The sequence below is a fragment of the Ictalurus punctatus genome, chromosome 3 (assembly GCF_001660625.3).
Source record: "Ictalurus punctatus breed USDA103 chromosome 3, Coco_2.0, whole genome shotgun sequence".
In the NCBI taxonomy this organism is placed as follows: Eukaryota; Metazoa; Chordata; class Actinopteri; order Siluriformes; family Ictaluridae; genus Ictalurus; species Ictalurus punctatus.
Window position 1 is genome coordinate 36497431 of NC_030418.2, and position 22581 is coordinate 36520011.

The 22581-nt window shown below is 42.2% G+C and overlaps 1 protein-coding gene across 2 annotated transcripts; it reads right to left on the bottom strand.

The window, feature by feature from the left end:
• Positions 1-20: 20 nt before the first annotated feature.
• On the bottom strand, positions 21-21007 carry arhgef38 (Rho guanine nucleotide exchange factor (GEF) 38). 2 transcript variants are annotated; one of them, XM_053679945.1, is made up of 15 exons: positions 20881-21007; positions 20489-20710; positions 10408-10583; positions 10209-10326; positions 9129-9276; positions 8997-9014; positions 8683-8882; positions 8407-8540; positions 7056-7160; positions 6488-6610; positions 6099-6395; positions 4204-4338; positions 3795-3999; positions 3186-3385; positions 21-986 (listed from the first exon to the last, which is right to left on the bottom strand). In XM_053679945.1, exons 2-15 carry the CDS (start codon positions 20706-20708, stop codon positions 804-806), a joined length of 2262 nt encoding a protein of 753 aa, XP_053535920.1. In that variant the 5' UTR covers positions 20709-20710; positions 20881-21007; the 3' UTR covers positions 21-803. The 2 variants fall into 2 exon arrangements, with proteins under 2 accessions (XP_053535920.1, XP_053535919.1); XM_053679944.1 differs by lacking the exon at positions 20881-21007 and having other exon boundaries at positions 20489-20848.
• Between the last annotated feature and the right edge of the window lie 1574 nt (positions 21008-22581).

Sequence of the window (22581 nt, forward strand, 5' to 3'; positions counted from 1 at the left end):
GTCATAAAGAACACAAATGGTTATGTGTAAAATAGATTTATTCATCAGGACATTTAAATTTGACTCATCTGTTATAAAACTATTCTTTAGCATTTCTATAATCATACATACTCTTTAAATATATAGCTAAACATATAGATCTATATTTATATTAAAGCATTTTTCTCTTCATGATAAAACCTTCTGTGAAATGAAACACTGCACACAGACGTGTAGATCAAAGTGCTAAGAGTGTTCGTCTCTTAGTGCGGGTTTGGCCTTCATTACACCACACGGCAAATCAGTATTTATTCTAAACAGTGTTAATAATCAGTAACGAGGAGGTGTTCCCATCTGCACCCTCGTTAACTTCCCCTCATATCATCTATATTACAAGTGTGCACTAAACTCCATCATCAGTCATCTGTGGGTGTGTCCCAAACCACACAACCTAGACACTATATATAGGCCACATAAACACCATCATCAGTCCACTGGGGGTGCGTCTCAAATTACACGACCTAGACACTACATAGTGTGCATAATCATTGGTCCACTGTGGGTGTGTCCCAAACCACACCCTATTCACTATGTAGGCCATTTAACCATCATCATCAATCCACTGGGGGTGACACAATGGTGTTTATGTGCACTATATAATCAGTCCACTGGGGTTGCATCCCAAACCACACAAACTAGACACTATATAGTGTATATGAACACTATCATCCACTCGGGGTTAACTGATGCTGATGAGGTAAGAGACACTAAGAGGGGCGAGGGTGTGTGGAATTGGAACACAGCCTGGGTGTGTTGTCATGTCCTCAGGCGTAGGACATCTTGCCGAGGTAGTTAGCGGGGACGTAGCCCTTCTGGCCCTTGGACTCAGCGAGCCACCAGTCTTTGTTTCCCCCCTGGTCGGAGAACTGTAGGATGCGGACGTGCTGGTACTCCTGCAGACTGAGCTCCTGCTCACAGCGTGCCACGAATGCATACACTGCGTAGAACTGAGAACACACACACGCAAAAAACATACAGATTACTGAGTGTGTGAGGGAGAGTACAGTACTGTTAGTCCTCAGAAAATATATAATTTGTTCCTCATTATCACAGTCGAACTCCAATTGTCAGTTGATGTTATAACGGCCAACCAATCAGCAATCAGGACTCAAATTAGGGACTGCATACTTATTACAATTGCAACACACACTCATAATCACACACCTACTATAATTCTTTCTTTTTTCTCATATCTGTCATCACTTCGTCCATGAACATTACAGTCCCCTTCAAAACTATTGGAATGAGAAGGCCAATTAATTTTTTTTGTGCTGTACATCGCTTTGAGGTCACAGATAAATATGAGTAAACAGCTGGTTTCTTCTTCTGTGAAGTTTCTCCAGGTTTTTACTGCAGCTTCTTTCAGTAGTTGTTTGTTTCGGGGGGTTTCTCCCTTCAGTCTCCTCTTCAGGAGGTGAGATGCTGATCAGTTGGGTGAAGGTCTGGTGATGGACTTGTCCAGCCTAAAATCTTCCACTTTTCCCCCTGATGAAGTCCTGTGTTGAGGTGGAAGTGTGTTTAGGATCGTTGTCTTGCTGCATGATGAAGTTCCTCCTGATTAATCTGGATGCATTTCTCTGTAAATGTGCAGATAAAATGTTCTTGTAAACTTCTGAATTCATTCTGGTGCTTCCATCATGAGTTCATCATCAATAAAGATTAGTGAGTATATTCCAGAAGCAGCCATGCAAGCCCAAGCCATGACACTACTTCCACCATGTTTCACAGATGAGCTTGTATGTTCTGGATCATGAGCAGATCCTTTCTTTCTCCACACTTTGGCCTTTCCATCACTTTGGTAGAGGTTCATCTCGGTTCCAGAACTTTTGTGGATCATCTCTGTATTTCTTTGTGAATTCCATTCTGGTTTTCTGATTCTCACTGCTGATGAGCAGTTCACATCTTGTGGTATGACCTCAATATGTCTGCTCTCAAAGTCTCAAGTCTTCTTTGAACGATGGATTGTGATACCTTCACCCTGCCCTTTGGAGGTTGTTGGTGATGTCACTGTCTGTTGTTTTTGGATTTTTCTTCACAGCTCTGCTCTTCATGTTGGTTTATCCTTTTTAACAACAAACACAGTCTGCACAGGTGAAACCGAAGGCTAAAACCAAGAGTAGATGTTCAGAGCTATTTATTGTTAAACATTCAATCTAACAGGACACACCTCGGTAAGAAGAAACACCTGTCGGTCACACGTTCCAGTATTTTTCAAACTGGGTGGTCTGATACAAAATGTGAAATTCTAAACTCTATTCTCATAATCATCTTTTGGTCTCAAACCCAAATGTCTTAAGTCGACAGCAAAAACAAATGAATTGGCCTTGCTGTTCCAATAGTTTTGGTGGGGACTGTATGTCTTTAAAACCATTAAGACTTTGATATCTTTTAGAAACAGAGACTTTTAAACTTTAATGTCCCCTTGAAACAACTTCAGAGCTGTCAGTTCCTTTTGAAACAGTTAGTCAGAGTGTTGATGTGACTGATTTACACAACAGCCAATAGCATTCGAGCCACACCCCACCCAATCTAAACAAACCTGACAGTATCTTACTGAGCTAGCTAAATACGGAGAACGTTGAAGAGTTTGCAACAAGTGTTTTTTCTGCTGTGGAGGATTTCTCACTGTCGCCTGTCCGCTTTAACCAGGATGATGTTCTAGAATACGAGACGCCGTGCATTTTTGAAACTTGATACATCTGACTGGTAGCAAAATGATATTACTGACTCTTACTGATGGAGAAGGTGTATAAAGACGGAATTCTCCATCAGTCTGATGTAGTGACATTCAGACACTGATCAAACACTCCGCTGAAAAGTCACAAAGCTGTCACAAACTCTGCCCACTTCCACATGGATAAACTCCAACCATTTATTCTCCACCAAGCGATGAGAAGGGAATCGTGTAGGAGACGATGCACAGCCAGAAACAAACCGATCAACCATGCTTACTGCTAACAAGCTGCTACTGTAGAGCAAGACACGCCCCTGAGGATGGGGCATACACATTCTAGAGAGAATTTAATCAGATGAACACAAGATGAGAAGAAGTGTTTTTTCAAATTAAAACTTTTTTCTAGATATTGTGTCATAACACTCAGGGACAGGGACAACCCCAGTACTGAAACTCATAACCAGTGACTTACATGCTGCTCCTCATCGTCTGTGCTCGGTGTCTCCTCCTGCTGGCTGGACGGAGTGGACGGACTGTAGCTGGAGTGACTGCCCCTCCTGCTGCCTGACACGAACAGACTGAGATTGTCAAAATCATCAGTGCTTTCGCTGTGAACGTCTCGCTGAGGGTTATACGGCTTCAGGAAGGTCGAGTACACGTAGCCTTGCGTGCCTACACACACGCACATTAATTAGACATTATCTGTTATCTTTATCCGTATTTAGGTTTCGTCACAATGCTTACTCATACTGTATGTTCACAGCCTCCTTTAATCCCTATGGCCTTCCATACTCTACACCTCTGACCCCATTCGTCTTCCACTTTACTTATAGCTTCCTGTTCTTTTACTGTTTCTTGCCCAATCTTTCTACACTTTCAGACATGCTAGCAAGTACTAACAAGGTAAAAACACGGAGGCGGGGCCTGAAGCAGCTGATCCAGAGTTGAGGGCAGATATAAATTTGCTAAAGCTAGGCATTCTGTGAAGGGATGTTTAACAAAAATCACAAAGGCTTCACACACACACAAACACACACACACACACACACACACACACACACACACAAGCATTCAGACTCACTCCCGGTGTCGACGAGCCAGCGGGTGACGCTGCCGAATGGGTCATGATCTTCCAGTAAGGCCACCAGTTCCCCCTGCAGGAGTGTGACGTCCTGATCCTGAGTGGCGTTACACTTCCTCTTCAGCTCATACAGACGATCAGAAGGATACTGAGAGATCAGCATGGACCTTACACACTCTGCCTGGGGCTGCACACACTCTACCGCCTGATAACACACACACACACACACACACACACACACACACACACACACACACACATCAGTTTAGAGCTCCATGACCACCTGTACTCAGTAGAAGCACCTTTGTGTTAATCCACTGTTACAATAAGAGTACACTCAGGTACTTTAGTGTACAGTGGAAGAATGAAGTGCATGGTGCATGATTTAAGACACAGCCCTGAATCTTACCATGTTCTTCTTCTCTCGTTTCTCAAAGCTGACTTTTCTCTCCATCAGCTTCTGTGCGTTTTCTCTGAAGAACATCAGGTTGCTGATCTCCTCCATGATGCTGTTCTGTACCTCGCTGATGTTCGACAGAGGAGCCTAAACATAACGAATATTGTGTAAGGAATAAAACATGGTGGGGTAGGGTTATGCGTCACTGAGTTGCTGTTACCACCTTGTCGTGTAAGTGCAGAACAAGTCCCTGTGAATGAGCTGTTACCATAGAAACGATAAGGTATCAGAACGAGCGCATTAACATAAACCTGCGATTTGCAGCTGCACTACTGTCAGAGCTGCTGTTATAGAGAATGAATCAACACCTTCTGACCAATCACAGTCCAGAACTCAGCAGGACTCTCCAGGATTCATGCCAATCAGCCTCCCATGCATGTGTTTGAACTGGGGGAGGAAACACAGGGCAGCGGCTGGAATCAAACCCCCAACCTGGAGGTGTGAGGCAAACGTGCAAACTGCTAAGATCACTTTTATTTCCTATCCATAGGCCTAATGATTTATAAACGATATCTCCAATGCACTGCCATCATACGCTTCTGAGGCTATACGGTTACCATAACAACCAATAGCAAGTACAGCAGCTTCTCAGAAGGGGATGCATATTACGGTTGAAAATTCATGCAAATGGCGTGAGTTACGAAAGAAGAAAGTCAACCATTTTTACAAGGCCAGGTTCGAACAGTGACTGTGGCCCTGAAGTTAAGCCATCTTCTTGTCAGACAAAAGAAACCCTTTCAGGATGGGGAAGTGCTCAAAGAGGCACTTGTTGAGGCTGCAGACTCAGACCTTGTTTCAAGATTTTGTGCAGACCAACACGTCAGTGTGAAGCGATGGAACATAACTTACATCTCCAACTGAGAGAAGAATTTTTCACTTCATCTTGGCGAGTCTATAGATGTCTTTGATACGGATACAGTTGTGTATTTATAGTAGGATAGTGTTTGCAGACATGGCTGTTAAAGAGGGGACGTTGGCCATTTTACAGCTCAGTGTTTAAGACCGTGGACCACTGATCAGAAGGTCATGATTTCAAACCCCAGCACTGCCAAGCTGCCACTGTTGGGCCCTTGAGCAAGGCCCTTAACCCTCAACTGCTCAGATATATAAATGAAATAAAATGTAAGTCGCTCTGGATAAAGGCGTCTGCCAAATGCCATAAATGTACCACTGAAGGAACACAGACATGGTGAGAACATTTTTTCCACATTTAAAGCGTTTGCTACAAGAACAAACTTGCCACTGTCAAAGCTTATATAAATCACTGATGGTGCACCTGCCATGGTAGGCCGATCTAATGACTTCATTGCTAAATGAACAGAGGTTGAGATGTTTACAGACTTCCTCGGTTACCCCTGTATTATTCACCAGCAAGCACAATGCGTTGAAGATGCTCAATATGAGAGAGGTCATGGATGTGTCAGTGAAAATTGTCTGCTTGATTCGGGCAAGAGCTCTTCATAGACGATTCTCTGCACAGTTAAGAGTCAGGTGGAGCACAGATGTCAGATGGTTCAGCTGAGGGGCTTTTTGGCAGTAATTCAGGAAATTGATCTCTGAAATTAAAGAGTTTCTTCTCATGTCCAAACACTGAACATGAAAAGCTGGATGATGAAGAATGGCTACTGGACGTGGCTTTTTTAACTGATTTTACTGACATGCTCAACAAGCTCAATTTAGACCTACGGGGGAGCGATAAAAGCGTTATAGACATGATATGCATTCAAGCTAAAGATGGAACTGGTGGCATCAAATTTTTAGTGGCATGATAGCCAGTATCACCTCATACTGATCATTACTCTCCTCTTAGTCAATCAGAACCCACGTGATAGGTGTGTGAGCCTTACAGGAAGTTGGTATACGGATGGTCTGGCCCCCTCGGTCAGTTCCCTGAGCAGCTTGATGACCGTGAGCAGGCAGTTGGTGAGGATGGTCTGGGCGGCGTGGTTGAAGCGCTGAAGCTCGACGGTGAGCTGAGCGTTTAGCGCCTGGTAGTCACGCTGAGCCTGAAGCTGCTCCTCACTGCCTGAGGAACACGAGTCCAGCAGCTTATCGTAACGTTTCTGGATCAGCTTCTGAGGGGATGAGAACATGGTCTGTAGAGAAGACAGGGGGGACAGCACCGACCACTCCAACCGCTCTACCTGAGAGCAGAAGAACACATCCATGTTAATGTCTTAGGTTTAACATCAAAGCTTTGACCTTTGGCTTTAACATTAGCATTAGCTGCTCTCACAAGGCGTTTATAGGGATCATGACCATTCCTCCTGTGCTGAAATCCATTGGTGTCGATTTTATCAGGATCCTTCATGATGGCCTCTAAGTCCTCCACATCCTGAACCGCCACCGCGATCATGTCCTGTCATACCACAAACATGGATAAAAACAGCCAGACAAAGAGAAAATATTGTTATTAAACATCTAGAATTATAAGTGATTTATATTTCTGTATTCCATGGCGCTGTTAAATTCTGGATTGTGATTGGTCAGAAGGTGTTGATTAGTTTTCTATAACAGCAGCTCTGACAATAGCGCAGCTGCACATCACAGGTTCTAATATGTTGTTTTTATAACAACAGCTCATTTACATTGACGGGTATGGAAGATGCTCAACATAAATGTAGCTGTAATTGTAAATCAATAAAAAAGTATGACAGCATTTTGTAATAAAAAATGTGATGTGAGAGGGATAAAACGTGATGTTAGAGGAAATGCTGGTGGTAACCACTCATTAATAATGATGGCAGTGTATCTCCATGAGGAAGTGTGTGTTTGTGTGTGTGTGTGTTTGTACGTGTTTGTACCTGTGCATGGAGCAGATAGACATTGAGGTTTTTGATCAGCTGTCTGACGGCTTTCTCCAGATTACGGAAGAGTTTCTCCTCTCTATCAAAGGCTTCGTCACGCACCTGAGAGAGAGAGAGAGAGAGAGAGAGAGAGAGAGAGAGAGAGAGAGAGAGTTCTCATACCAGGTTCTTCAGGATTTCTCATGTCACATGAACACAGATCAGCCAGAACATTAAAACCACTGACAGGTGTCGGGGTGGGATATGTTTATGAGGCAGCAGATGAACAGTCAGTTCTCGAAGTTGACGTGTTAGAAGCAGGAAAAATGGGCAAGGGTAAGGACTTTGACAAGGGCCAGATTGTGATGTCTAGACGTCTGGGTCAGAGACTCTCCAAAACAGCACGTGTTGTGGGGTGTTCCCGGTATGCAGTGGTTAGTACCTACCAAAAGTGGTCCAAGGAAGCACAACAGGTGAACTGGTGACAGGGTCATGGGCTCCCAAGGCTCACTGATACGCATGTGGAGAGAAGGCTAGTATGTCTGGTCCGATCCCACAGAAGAGCTACTGTAGAACAAACTGCTGAAGAAGTTCATGCTGTCTCTGATAGAAAGCAGTCAGAACACACAGAGCATCACAGCTTGCTACGTATGGAGCTGCGTAGCTGCAGAGTTGTCAGAGTGTCCATGCTGACCCCCTGTACACCACTGAAAACTCCTACAATGGACACGTGAACATCAGAACTGGACTATGGAGCGGTGGAAGAAGGTGTCCTTGTCTGATGAATCAGGTTTCCTTTTACATCATGTGGAGGCCGGGTGTGTGAGTGTCACTTACCTGGGGAAGAGATGGTACCAGGATGCAGTATTGGAAGAAGGCGAGCTGGTGGAGGAAGTGTGATGCACTGGGAAATGTTCTGCTGGGAAACCTCGGGTCCTGCATTCATGTGGATGTTACTTTGACACGAACCACCTACCTAAACACTGCTGCAGACCAAGTACACCCCTTCATGGTAACAGTGTTCCCTAATGGCAAGAACGGTTTGAGGAACATGACAAAGAGTTCAAGGTGTTGACTCGGCCTCCAAATTCCCCAGATCTCAATCTGATCGAGCTTCTGTGAGATGTTCTGTACAAACAAGTCCGATCCATGGAGAACCCACCTCGCAACTTACAGGACTTAAAGGATCTGCTGCTAACGTCTCGGTTCCACAGCACACCTTCAGAGGTCTTGTGGAGTCCATGCCTCAACGGGTCAGAGCTGTTTTGGTGGCACAAGGGGAGGAGGACCTACACAATATTAGGCAGGTGTACAGGACTGTGCTGGGTCAGTGTAGTGTGGTGTAGTATAGCGTGTGGTGTACGAGTACCTGTGGTTCCACTCCGGTGAGGATCTTGAAGTATCCAGTGATTCGGTCGGATTTCTTCCTGATGGAGTGGATGTTTATTTTGTTCAGTTTTCCCTTCAGTGTTCCTTCATCATCACTCCTCTTATACTTCATCACTGAAAACACAACACCATGCTGATCACATGACAACCACACGCTTACACCACGCCTAACCCGAAACACACAGGTTCTGCTGTTGCTATGGTTACGTCTCAGAATATTTCCCCCTGACTAAATGAACTGACTCTCGGCCCTCACCGATGTCCTTCCTCCTCTTGAACTCGTTGATGTTGGCGTTGATGATCTTCGCTGTCGTTAGCGCTTCCTGCAATGGCTGGTTGTCAGGATGATCAATGGGTGTGGCCTGCTGCAGCTCAGCCAATAGGAGGGGGTATTTCATCACACGCTGCACAGGTTTAATGAGTAAAGACCCCATGTCCAGGAGGTTGGATTTCCCTCTATGAAACAACACACACACACACACACACACACACACACACACATTGAGGATGCGAGAGGCAAACACTCCAGATTTTAACTGTTCCATACATCAGAAATAAAGATGTACTCACTCTTGGTCATAAATCTGCCTGTAAGGAGAAAAATAACAAATAGTTATGATTTACATCTATAATTCAGCACTGCTGTGTGTGTGTATGTGTGTGTGTGCGTGCGTGTGTGCCTGTGTGTGTGTTACAGCGTACTTGAGTGCAGATATACAGGTCCTGAAGTGCTGCTGCGCCTCCTCCTGCGTGTCATAGCTCTTTAACAGAGCACTGGCCTCGTCGTGGTGGTAACAGTAAATCTTATACACATCCTCCAACGCACCCTTCGCCTGGATAAACACCTCCCCTACACACACACACACACACACACACACACACACACACACACACACACACAGTTCAGTTTAAAGTGTTTCAGAATAAAGTGTCAAACTTTCCCAGTAAAACAAACTGAGGGAATGTTGGAGAATTTAAATTCACACTATAAGCTGATGATGTCATAATGACTGTTATAGCAGCCGACCAATCAACAGTTTCGGTTTGGCTCAGGAGAGAACCTGTACACCCATTACAACTTCCTGTCTGTCCTTCATTCTTCTTCATTTCGTTCTTTCTTTATTCGTTCATTCATTCTTCCTTCTTCCTGTCTGTCCATCCACCTGGGTGTGTACATGTGTGTGTAATAGTGTGTGTGTGTGTCCCTGTGTGTGTGTTAGCATGTGTGAGCATGTGTCGGCGTGTGTATGTGTGTGTGTGTGTGTGTGTGTGTGTATGTGTGTATGTGTACATGTGTATGTGTGTGTGTGTATGTGTTTACGTGTGTGTGTATGTGTGTATGTGTACGTGTGTGTGTGTGTGTGTGTGTGTGTGTGTGTGGGTGTATAGGTGTGTATGTGTTCTTGTGTGTGTGTATGTGTGTGTGTGTGTGTGTGTGTATGTGTGTATGTGTGTGTGTGTGTGTATGTGTACGTGTGTGTGTGTGTGTGTGTGTGTGTGTGTGTGTGTGTGGGTGTATAGGTGTGTATGTGTTCTTGTGTGTGTGTATGTGTGTGTGTGTGTGTGTGTGTGTGTGTGTGTGTGTGTGTGTGGGTGTATAGGTGTGTATGTGTTCTTGTGTGTGTGTATGTGTGTGTGTGTGTGTGTGTAGGTGTGTATGTGTGTATGTGTACGTGTGTGTGTATGTGTGTGTGTGTGTGTGTAGGTGTGTATGTGTTCTTGTGTATGTGTGTGTGTGTGTGTGTGTGTGTGTGTGTGTGTATGTGTGTGTGTGTGTGTTACCTATGAGCTGTGTTTCTGGATCAGGTTCTGCTGTGATTTCCTGCAGTCTGAGCAGCAGCTCGGCTGATACAGCACTCACAGACTCCATGTTAGTGAAGAGACGCTCCACATCCACCACCTAAACACACACACACACACACGTTTACAGTGACACTGCAGATGATCTATCCCAACCCAGAGGTGTGATCATTCATAATACCTGTGTGTTGCGTAGAGGTGTCAGCACTTCCCTAATGCACAGGTCCAGGCCTCTCAGGTAATCCTCCTCTGTCCTCACCAGCTCCTCGATGACCTTTGACCTTTTCACCATCTTCCTGTGACGGATCTCCTCAGGTTCCAGTAAGGGGGGCGGGAGTTCATGGGGTGCCAGTTTTCCTACAGCAATGAGTGGTGATGTTAATACCATCCCTCCATCTTTGGGTTCATTGTTTATTCCTTTTTATTCTATTCATGTTGTGCTTCCATCAAGGTTTTTTGATACCTTCTGAGGGGCTACAGAGAGACACCACAGTTCCTCCACAGTTCCTGGTCATCATTTTAAATGGCAAAAAAACAGCAACAAGGTGATGATGGTTGAGGTTCAGACTGTTGCAGAAATGTTCTGCTTTGCTAAAACACACTTTAGTACTTTGGTGGTTTCAAAAATTGCCACGTAAGAAGGTTAGTGATGTTACAAAGCTTAAATTTGGCCAGTCAGAACAAGCCCTGTGCAGTTAAAGGTCTGGACCAGAAAATTAAACTGGCCCTGGTTATTCTAGTGGAAACCCAGCTAAAGTTTGTGAGTACCTGAAAAATATTCCTGGACTGGAAATATATGCATTCATTTTTACCGGATACTATCTAATCCTTTCCGACCAAGCAGAAGACGTGTGTGGTTATAGGTGAATAGAAGATTGGTTCATGAAGCACCATCTTTTCAGCATACTTTTTATCTCAGCAAAGTAGCTAACTATCACATCAGTGAGCTAAGAGTTTAATAGGCTTATTCTGCTAGTTAGCTAATATGTCTAATTTATACTGCTTTAACAAACCATGGCTAAAATCTGCATGAAGGAACTAGCTAGCTAAAGATAGCAGTCTATATCACGTTCTTACTGAGAAGGTGCCTTCATGTTTAGCTAGCTAACTTTTTGTAGCTAAAAGTTAATGCATCTGTTTGGGAAGTTAGCTTTCAGTGCCACGACAATGTCCTATGTAATCGTAACAAAATCCCACAAACAACAAAGCTATACGGATCTTCTAGAAAGTTTCAGTTTAGCCAAATAGCACTCCCTGTCTATTATTGCTAATCCATAATGATAATAATAATAATAATAATAATACGTGGAGAATATTTTAGCTAACTTCAGTCCAATTCGTAAATAAAACCCTTGATAGATTCTTCAGTCAGGTTGTAAAAGTACCATTAGGTTGCAGCTACTCAGGTGTTTTTGCAACCTTTCTTTACAAACACCAAAGTCATAAACAATTGATAGAATGAAAGAAACCAAACAACCCCAATTATTATGCTGTAGATCAGTGGTGCCCAAAATTTTTACAGTGGCATAGCCACTGGGCTAGTACTGGGCTAGTAGCACTGGGTACACTTACACTCGCTACGGATGCGGTGTTAGAGAGACCTGGGCCATTGCTATCAGGGGACTGTGGATCAGAGGGGCTTGCTGTGGTTGGGGGCAGATATCTTTGTACTTCTCCATTTTAATGTTATGAGCTATTACTTAACTTCATCACATATCCGTGTGCTGGTGAAAATTACCCGCGGTAAGATGCGCACTGACGCGTGACTGTGAGTGTATGCAGCTTAGATCGTGAATGACAGGATCATTTGATTGGATGTCATGTATTTGACCTTTAGAACATTGCAATTTTTGCTGTTTGTACACTGGAGGGGGCACAAGTTTATTTTATGGCCGTGAGAAAAACATGAATTAGAATTTTAATGTTATTTAGTGAGGTGGAATTAAATGAACAGTAAATCTCAGCCTTTTGCTCCCGTACCCCCTCCGTCACCTCGCGTACCCCTGGGGGTACGCATACCCCAGTTTTGGAACCACTGTTGTAGATGATGAAATATTCATAGTCTTCGCAATTTTACGTTGAGGAACATTATTCTGAAATTGTTCCACAATTTGTAGATGCAGTTTTTTGCAAATTGGTGAACCTCTGCTCATCTTTACTTCTGAAAGACTCCGCCTCTCTAAGATCCTCTTTTTATACCCAATCATTTCACTGACCTCTTCCCAATTAACCTCCAGTTGTTCCTTATCACTAACACTTACTTTTCCAGCTTTTGGTTGCTCCGTCCCAACTTTTTTGGCCATCGAATTCAAAATGACCTTATTTTTTCCCTTAAAACGGTACATTTCCTCAGTTTAAACATTTGATATGTTTTCTGTGTTCCATTGTGAATAACATACGGGTTTATGAGATTCACAAATCATTGCATTCTGTTTTTATTTATATTTTACACAGTGTCCCAACTTTTTTGGAATTGGGGTTGTGTGTGTGTGTGTGTATATATATATATATATATATATATATATATATATATATATATATATATATATATATAACAGATAGTAATTGATTTAAGAGTGTGATGCTACACACATGCTCGCACACTTCGAACCACAAACAGTGCACATTTAATTGCAGGCTGTTTATTGAAGGATTAAGAGTCATGTGTCGTTTGTCGATTCCTACTTGGTTTGTTCAGCTTGATCTGGTTGGTACAGAGGTGACAGTGTGTTTCTGACACACACTTTGCATGTTGCTGAGGGAGGAGTGTGTGTTGGGAAGTGTGACAGCGCTGTGCTTCCTCATATACAACACACACAGTATGGAGGGTATCAGGTTACACTTTACTATGATGTAATGCTTCTCCATACCTGTTCCTGCCTGGAGAAACACCTGACCAGTACACATACACACACACACACACACACACACACACACACGTATTCCATAAGAAGAAACATTATTCCACAAGATGTTCAGTTTTAGTAGTAGACTAGCCAAAATATAACCAGCTAGCAACAAGCCTGTCTTAATCGTGTTGCTTTCAGTCACATCGTGTTGCCCATGAAGTTTAAAATGGCTGTACATTCAGCTAGGTGTATACGACTCCTTCCTGACTTATATAGTTTACTTTAATGCTAATTTACTGTAATGCTAGTTAAGTTTAATGCTAGTTTACTGTAATGCTAGTTTACTGTAATGCTAGTTCACGTTAATGCTAATTTACTGTAATGCTAGTTTACTGTAATGCTACACAGTAAAATCCCTAGTGTTGAATTAACACCCAGAGTGTTTATTTGAGTCCAATGGACATATATATAGGGTGTAAATTCAACACTGGTGATTTTGCTGTGTAGTTTACTTTAATGCTAGTTTATGGCAATACTACTTTACTGTAATGCTACTTTACTGTAATGCTACTTTACTGTAATACTACTTTACTGTAATACTACTTTACTGTAATGCTACTTTACTGTAATGCTACTTTACTGTAATACTACTTTACTGTAATGCTAGTTTACTTGCGTTAAGCCCACTTACTGTAATGCTATTGCAGGCTAATCAGGAACTAGCATCATAGTAAACAGGCTAAAGCATGAACATTATATCTGCTGATTTTTAAGTTCTGAGGTTTAAGTTCTTTTGTGCTGCACAGAAATCAAACACCCAAACCACACACACACACACACACACACGCACACACACACACACACACACACACACTCAAATCTCTCAGAAGTTTATTAACTCGTCCACCTTCTGTTCCCATGAAAGTGATACACACCTCCATTAAAAAGAGTGAACAGAGATCCGGACCATTACAGGTCACGTTACAGAGGGGTAAAGAGACACCGAGAGGACAAAGAGCTTTCAGATAAACGTCTTGGCGTGGCCGTTAGCTGCTCGAGTGACCTACACGTGGAGAACTGAATGAAAAAGTGCTCATGTTTTATTCCACCAGCGTTTGTATTGTAGTAGAAACGTACACTACGCTGCTGAGGGATTCTGCATTCTGATTGGTCAGAAGGTCTTGATTCATTTTCCACAGCTGCAAGCCACAGGTTTATATTAATGTGCTCGTTCTAATACGATACTGTTTCTATAGTAACAGCTCATTCACTGGGACCGGCATACCACATATACGGAGTAAAAACTGTGTAATCGTTAAAACTCGCAAATGAATAGTTTAAACTTGTTCAAAATTATCGGGCTGTGCTACATTCGTTTCTGATTAAAGTGTAAAGCATTTATGAGTTAATATTTGTGTAAATTTCAGACAGGAAGTCTCTGTGGAACAACGATAAAGATAACAGGGTGTTGCATCACTACTGCGGAGAAAAAGCCGTTTATCCGCGTCGCTCTTCTACATCCGTCTATTCGAGCAAATCCTTTAGATCAAATTATTCAGCTTCTTTACGATTCGTGTTGTTATTGACTGCTTTTTCAGCCAAATGTGTGATGTCAGAGACACAACAATGACACCACGCCATGCTTTAATTATTATTGTGTGTTTAATTGCGTGTCTAAAGACACCCGGGCCTTTCTCACCATCTCACCATCAACACTCGCTTTTATTCTGACTTCGAAAAAATAAAACACTTTTTTACACACTCACTTTAGTTGTAGGAGAAGAGTAAACACATCATGTCACATGGCCACACACACACACACACAGACATACACACACACACACACACACACACATATATATATATAATATATAAACTGGCTCTGCGAGTGGCCATGATGATTAAAGCTGAAGGCCGAGTGTTGATGTGGTAAATGCTGTTGTTCTCTTCTGTTCTTTGCTAAGACTTTACATTACACACACACACACACACACACACACACACACACACACACACACACACCTTTTGTCGGGTTAACACAGTGCGTGCTCAGCTTTACACACTTCAAGCGCTCATATGCTGTACTCTAGCTGTTCTAAAAGATGACATCACCAAACTATAATAATAATAATAATAGTAATAATAATAATAATAATAAATCAAATCACACTGGCATTGTGGAACACATGAAGATTATTCTTAACCTAACTCCGTATCGTGACCTCCGTAAAATGTGCTAAAACTGTAAAAGTTACTTGTGGCTCTTTGTTTTTAAAGAAATCCACACGACACTATCAGTAATTACAATATTTATGAGGTTTAAATGGTGATAATGTTTAAAATCTACTGACGGATCCCGCTAACAGATCTCCTGTTCTTCAGTTTAAAACAGAACAGCGGTAATTTCTCTTGTGTTTTGATCAGAATAATCCGTTGTTTATCATTTCTGGGCTTCGTAAAGCTCGGACGTTTTATTGCTTTGGTAATTGTTCAGGAGTTGGCGTTCAACTGCTGTTTAAAATGTCTATTATGAAAAGTGCTATAAAAATAAATAAATAAAACGGAATTGAATAGAATATTGAAGAGGATAAATTCACCTGAACAAAGCCGTGTTGGGAAACAGAAAACGGAGCCGAATGAAAACGCACCGCTGTCTTTACGGATTTTAATCGAGTAAATATTTACTACTTTTACAAGTTTATTTCAAAGCCACAGACTGTTTTCACTCTAAACTCAGGACTGATTAAAACCGTTTCTATCCTCCCTACAAGACTCTCACCTAGCAGCTCACCTGTGAGCGCCTTCTCCTGACAGTTCACTCTTTACACCACAGCGCTGTGTCATCGTCGATAAGTAAGGAGATGTTTATGTAACATGTACGGAAGGAGTCTCCAGTGTCAGAGCTTTGTAACAGTCAGAGGTAAAGCTGTAAGTTTTCCAACATGTTCAGGATGCAGTTTCTCTGTAACACGATGTAACGAGCTGTCTTATTAACTTGAAGAGAGAGAATAGAGAGAGAGAATAAAGAAAGAATAGAGAGAGAGAAAAAAGAGAATAGAGAGAGAGAATAGAGAGAATAAAGAGAGAATAAAGAAAGAATAGAGAGAATAGAGAGAATAAAGAGAATAAAGAGAATAAAGAGAGAATAGAGAGAGAGAATAGAGAGAATAGAGAGAATAAAGAGAATAAAGAGAATAGAGAGAGAGAATAGAGAGAGGAGAGAGAATAAAGAGAGAATAGAGAGAGAGAATAAAAAGAGAATAGAGAGAGAGAATAAAGAGAGAGAATAGAGAGAGGGATGGTGAGGGAACGAGTGTTTATAGCTGCTATAATGTAAGTGAGAACTCAGTCGTTTCTCAGACTTTCCAAAACATTAAATGTAGCTATAAAGGGATAAGTGTTATTTAAGTGCTGTGGTAGAAGAGGAATAAAACATTACAGTAACACCGCTTCATCACACCACCTTATTATTATGATTATTTTCTTATAACAGCACCACACACAGTGTTTTATTCCTTACATAATCACATTTTTTACTTTTTTCTGTTAATTTCTCTCTCAGAATTTACTTCAGAATATATCTTCAAAATCATGCATTTAAAAGGTTTTATATCGCCTGAGAGGCAGTAAAAGTGCAGGAAGGTTAGGGGTAATAGAATGTTGATCTTCTGGTACTAATAACTCACCGAGAGCAGCGAGTCAGACTGGTTCTGTAAGGCACGGGTACTTCCTCATTCAGATGACATCATCATGTTCAATTCCAAAAAATGGACTGGCTTTGGTCAGGTGTGATTATGGTTATGCCTCTGAGGAGAACACCTTATCAATGCTAGCTCAATCATTTCCCACTAAATTTAGCTATCTATTTCTATCTTTTCCAGTCACTTAGCAGTAACACTGTATATTTTATAAATCGAGCATATTGTGTTAAAATCATGAATTTACGAGTTTCAGTTGAATCCACAATCAGGTTTTAGTAATAAACATCCATTAAATGGCTAATTAGCCTAACAGCTATCATGAAAAAGTTCATTTTCGAACACACATTAGTGCTTGGGATGACCTCGAGAGTCCCGTGGCATAATGTAGTGTGATACTATAAAACAAATTAAAGGTAGATATGATCTAATACGACTGAACAGTGCAGTTATATAAAACCCTAAACACTGTAATGGTAATGCAATGTAATGTAATGATGGTCTGTAATGGTTTCTGATGGTATTAACATGTTTCTGATGGTCTGTAATGGTTTCTGGTGGGTTTTAACATGTTTCTGATGGTCTCTAATGGTTTCTGATGGGTATTAACATGTTTCTGATGGTCTGTACTGGTTTCTGATGGGTATTAACATGTTTCTGATGGTCTGTAATGGTTTCTGATGGGTTTTAACATGTTTCTGATGGTCTGTAATGCTTTCTGATGGGTATTAACATGTTTCTGATGGTCTGTAATGGTTTCTGATGGTATTAACGTGTTTCTGATGGTCTGTAATGGTTTCTGATGGGTATTAATGTGTTTCTGATGGTCTGTACTGGTTTCTGATGGGTATTAACATGTTTCTGATGGTCTGTAATGGTTTCTGATGGGTATTAACATGTTTCTGATGGGTATTAATGTGTTTCTGATGGTCTGTACTGGTTTCTGATGGGTATTAACATGTTTCTGATGGGTATTAACGTGTTTCTGATGGTCTGTAATGGTTTCTGATGGGTATTAATGTGTTTCTGATGGTCTGTACTGGTTTCTGATGGGTATTAACATGTTTCTGATGGTCTGTAATGGTTTCTGATGGGTATTAACATGTTTCTGATGGGTATTAATGTGTTTCTGATGGTTTGTACTGGTTTCTGATGGGTATTAATGTATTTCTGGTGGTCTGTATTGGTTTCTGATGGGTATTAATGTGTTTCTGATGGTCTGTATTGGTTTCTGATGGTCAGTAATGGTTTCTGATAGAATATCTGACTTTAGTCTGATGGTAATCATCTATACATGAAAGATGGCCCAATTGGGTTCTGGCGTTATTTAATAGTAAGCAGAAAACCACTGAAGGAAACCTTTAGGAATCTGATAGAAAACCAATTAACATTCAGCTGTTTCATGTGATGGAAACCTTTAGAAACCTTTTTTCAGATGGGTTAAGTTGAGCTACTGCAATGACAGCCCTTTACTACATGACACTGTGTGACCTTGTTGTGTGTGTGTGTGTGTGTGTGTGTGTGTGTGTGTGTGTGTGTGTGTGTGTGTGTGTGTGTGCGCACTGATAGCATTTTCTTGAAAGTGTTTCACATAGTTTATGTCTGTCTTATATTAATGGCTGATTGTTTCCACCATAAACCAAAAAAACCTGCAGTTCAAGACTGACTACATTCCACACACACACACACACACACACACACACACACACACACACACACACACACACACACACACACAGGGGAATTATCAGATTTCTTTGGCTTTTCTTTGATAGTGAGAGACAGTGAACAATTAAAACACACACACACACACACACACACACACACACACACACACACACACACACAGAAAGCAGCAGGGCCAGTTTTGCCATAGTGCTGATGTCAGCCGTGTCTCTGTAACACTAAACATTCCACATCATTCACACCACAAGAATCTGTTTAGCATTCATTTATGCTAACACAGAAGCTAATGAGCTAACGTGGTTAATGTTAACATTAGCCTAACGTTAGCGTTCTGGATGCGCTGATAAGACGGTACGTGTTTCAAATACGCAAACAGAGTGCACACTGGTTAGAGCGAGAGAAGAACACTTCCCTATTTACTGTGTTTATATCTCTATTTAATCTCATATCACCAAAACATCGCTTATGTAAGTAATAAACACGGTGTGTGTGTGAGTGTGTGAGTGAGTGAGTGTGTGTGTGTGTGAGTGTGTGTGTGTGTGTGAGTGTGTGTGTGCTGTAATCAGCAAATAATCAACAGCACAGCAGTGTGATGGAGTTACTGACACCAGCCTGAACTTCTCCTACAACAGTCCTCTTATACCACAGCAACTATTACAATTATTACGTATTAAAGGACACGGCAAACTTTTTATCCGTTTATAGTTACAGAAACGCGTTAGTTCCTGTTCTCGCTTACGTTATAGCTAAAAACACTCGTTCCCTCACCAGTCTCTCTTTATTCTCTCTCTCTATTCTCTCTCTTTCTTCTCTCTTTATTCTCTCTCTTCACGTTAATAAGACAAGAGAAAATATCACGCAGCTCGTTGTGTTTCTGAGAAAGAAGCGTAAACTCTTTTGTCATGAACACGTCGGAAAACTTCAAGTTTACAAAATGCTGGCACTGGAGACTCCTTCCACAAATGTTACATAAACATCTCCTTACAAAACATTTGACCAAATCAAGGATAAACACATTTTTAATCGGTTTATTATGAACACGTCCCTGTGAACGAGCCGTTACTATAGAAACCATAACGTATTAGAGCGATGCATTAATATAAACCTTCACTACTGTCCGAGCCGCTGTTATAAAGAACTAATCACCATCTGCTGACCAATCACAGTCCAGAACTCAGCAGCGCCATGGTGTAATGAAGTATATTAAGTAAGGGAATATGAATAATAACAGTACTGTCTCTCTCTCTCTCTCAGTCTCTCTCTCTCTCTCTCTCTCTCTCTCCGTCTCTCTCTCTCTCTCTCTCTCTCTCTCTCTCTCTCTCTCTCTCTCTCTCTCTCTCTCTCTCTCTCTCTCTCCATCTCTCTCTCTCCGTCTCTCTCTCTCTCTCTCTCCGTCTCTCTCTCTCTCTCTCTCTCTCTCCGTCTCTCTCTCTCTCTCTCTCTCTCTATCTCTCTCTGTCTCTCTCTCTCTCTCTCTCTCTCTCTCTCTCTCTATCTCTCTCTCTCTCTCTCTCTCCGTCTCTCTCTCACTCTCTCCCTCTCTCCCTCTCTCTCTCTCTCTCTCTCTCTCTCTGTCTCTCTCCGTCTCTCTCTCTGTCTCTCCGTCTCTCTCTCTCTCCGTCTCTTGTTTACGGGGACTTTGCTCCGTGGCTGTGTCCTGCTTTGCATGTGTGACTTCAGTCCTGTGGGAAAAGCTCTCCGTAACAACGCAGCAGGTGCTTAGCATCAGCACAAACTCACACAGCTCGCTTTACACTCGATGCTCTCCTGGAATTTGACACTTTTAGGCTTTTTACCGTACAAGAACCATTACACAGACGTCAGAGTTTATTATTTTATCTCTATAGGCCACGGGAAAACCTGTCCTGACTCTTTACCACGGATTGTTCTCTGATAAATGGAACAAAAACCTTTTAGAGATTTTTAGAGGAAACTTGTACTTGGTCTAAAAAAAAAGGAACTACATAAGCGGAGGTGAAAGGTGAGCCGTTACCAAGGCAACAAGGTGGGCAGGCAGAGAAAGGCTTACCTTTGAGTTTGGCGCTGTATTCGGTCTTATCGGACTGACTCCGGCGCACCAGCGTGTTGATGCTGACGTCTGCTTTACCCGAGTCATCGTCCACGATGGTGTCTGTCCTCCTCCTCTCCAGGTACCTGAGAAAGGGCCTTCTCTTAATCTTCCTGTCCTTCTCTTTCTTCTCCTCTTTTTCATTCTCTCTGTCATTTCCTTCACATTCCTTGGGATCCATTCCTTGGGTGACCCCCCTCCACCCAAAATGAAAGGGGGAGTGAGAGACAGAGAGAAACAGAGAGAGAGAGAGAGAGAGAGAGACAGTGAGAAGAGGAACAGGTGCAGCTCTCCTGTTGCTACTGTGTACACTGACTCTTTGCACAGCACTGGCCCCGCCCACTCTGACTTACCTGGCTCAGGAGAAACCACAAAACACGCCCACTCTACACCTGCTCACTGCAGAGAGGGAGAGAGAGAGAGAGAGAGAGAGAGAGAGAGAGAGAGGTAGTGTGATCTCTTTCTCTCTCTTTTTCTCTCTTACTCTCTCACCGTCAGAGAGGGATGAAAAATAGAAGAATAAAGAGAAGGACATGTGCAGTAAGAGAGAGAGGGAAAGATAGGGACAGAAGAGAGAGAGAGAGAGAGAGAGAGAGAGAGAGAGAGAGAGAGATGGGGGTGGGTGGGACAATATTACAGTCTTACTTTGATGGGAAATATTGTCATGGAAACAGCATGAAATAAAACTGACGGAAACGGAAAGAAAAATCCTGATCCACCTCCACCTGCTTACTCGAAAGAAAGAAAGAAAGGGAACAAGGGAAAGAAAAAACACAGGGATAGAGACACAGGGATAGAGAGGTAGAGAGGTAGAGAGGTAGAGAGAGAGAGAGAGAGAGAGAGAGAGACAGAGACTGTGTGAAACTGAAACTCCTGAACAGCGTTCTCTTCATTTTTCAGTGCTGTATTTAATTCAACTTTATTCTAACACACAGACTTCATTCCTGTTCTTCAGTCCTGAAGTTCTCAGATCTGATCTGATCTGATCTGATCATCTCACCCCTCAATAACCTGCTGAATCTTTCACCTGTTCTTACGCAGTGTGTAGAACGACAGTTACAGACATAAATGTGTTGGTAGTGCGGTTTCATCTCTCACGTCAAGAAAAGTTTGATTAAAGCCCATTCCGTGTTTTAAGATTATTCCTCATCGCACTGATCGAGATATCAGTAAAGTTCTACAACGGTGTGTGTGAGAGTGTGTGTCCTCCATGTCAGATTACATGCCGAGGATCCTGTGATTAAAGAGAATGACTATTTATCGGTTTATGTAATCAAGTGGATCCAGAAGATTCTGGACCGATGCTGGACAGATGCAGGACCAGCTCTCGGTATAATGATAGACTTATAATAATGTTACTCCTGGAGAAATCATGTACTAAAGCAGTTAGTGTCTGTATTAATGGTCAAGGCTGTGGAAATGAAGACAACATGGAACACTTGTTCTTCAGAGTGAGCTTGAGGTAATACGGATATTTATTCTGTCCATCAGCATACAGTACGTATGGACGTCTCCTGAACGTGTCTCTTGGCCTTCACACTCCACATCTCAGTTCCACTCTGTACCTGAACGAAAGGTTCTCCATGGCGCCACTACACATCCACTAACGTATACAGGAGCATTGAAGCTGTTTCTGACAGACGGTGGTGGACTGAACACGTTACTAACACGCCTGATGACGGCTTTTCCTTTAATTTGTCACTCGTCTGTGTTTATTTATTACGATCTGCGATACAGTGCCGTTTGCAGTCGTACGCTACGCTATGCCTCATCGCTTTGTGATATGATCTGCTCTGTGAGTCAGTGTGTGTTACCGATCAGCACACACTGTACTGAAGTCACCGTAATGAAGAGTGATGTCATGCCTCGAGAAAACTGGAGGATGTGAATGAGTACAAGACTAATTAAGACTAATAACAGAAGCTGTGAGTCAGTAGGAACAAACACCATGGAGATGCATGTGATCTAGCTAAGCAAACACACACACCACACACACACACACACACACACACACACAGTGCACATACAGTACACACACGCACATAATTTACACA

Coding starts and splice junctions, on each gene's coding strand:
- arhgef38 (XM_053679945.1), bottom strand. CDS start 20,708: ATGGATCCCAAGGAATGTGAAGGAAATGACAGAGAGAATGAAAAAGAG. Junction 6,396..6,487: donor ATGATCCCTATAAACGCCTT/GTGAGAGCAGCT, acceptor TTCTGCTCTCAG/GTAGAGCGGTTGGAGTGGTC. Junction 4,000..4,203: donor AACGAGAGAAGAAGAACATG/GTAAGATTCAGG, acceptor GTGTGTTATCAG/GCGGTAGAGTGTGTGCAGCC.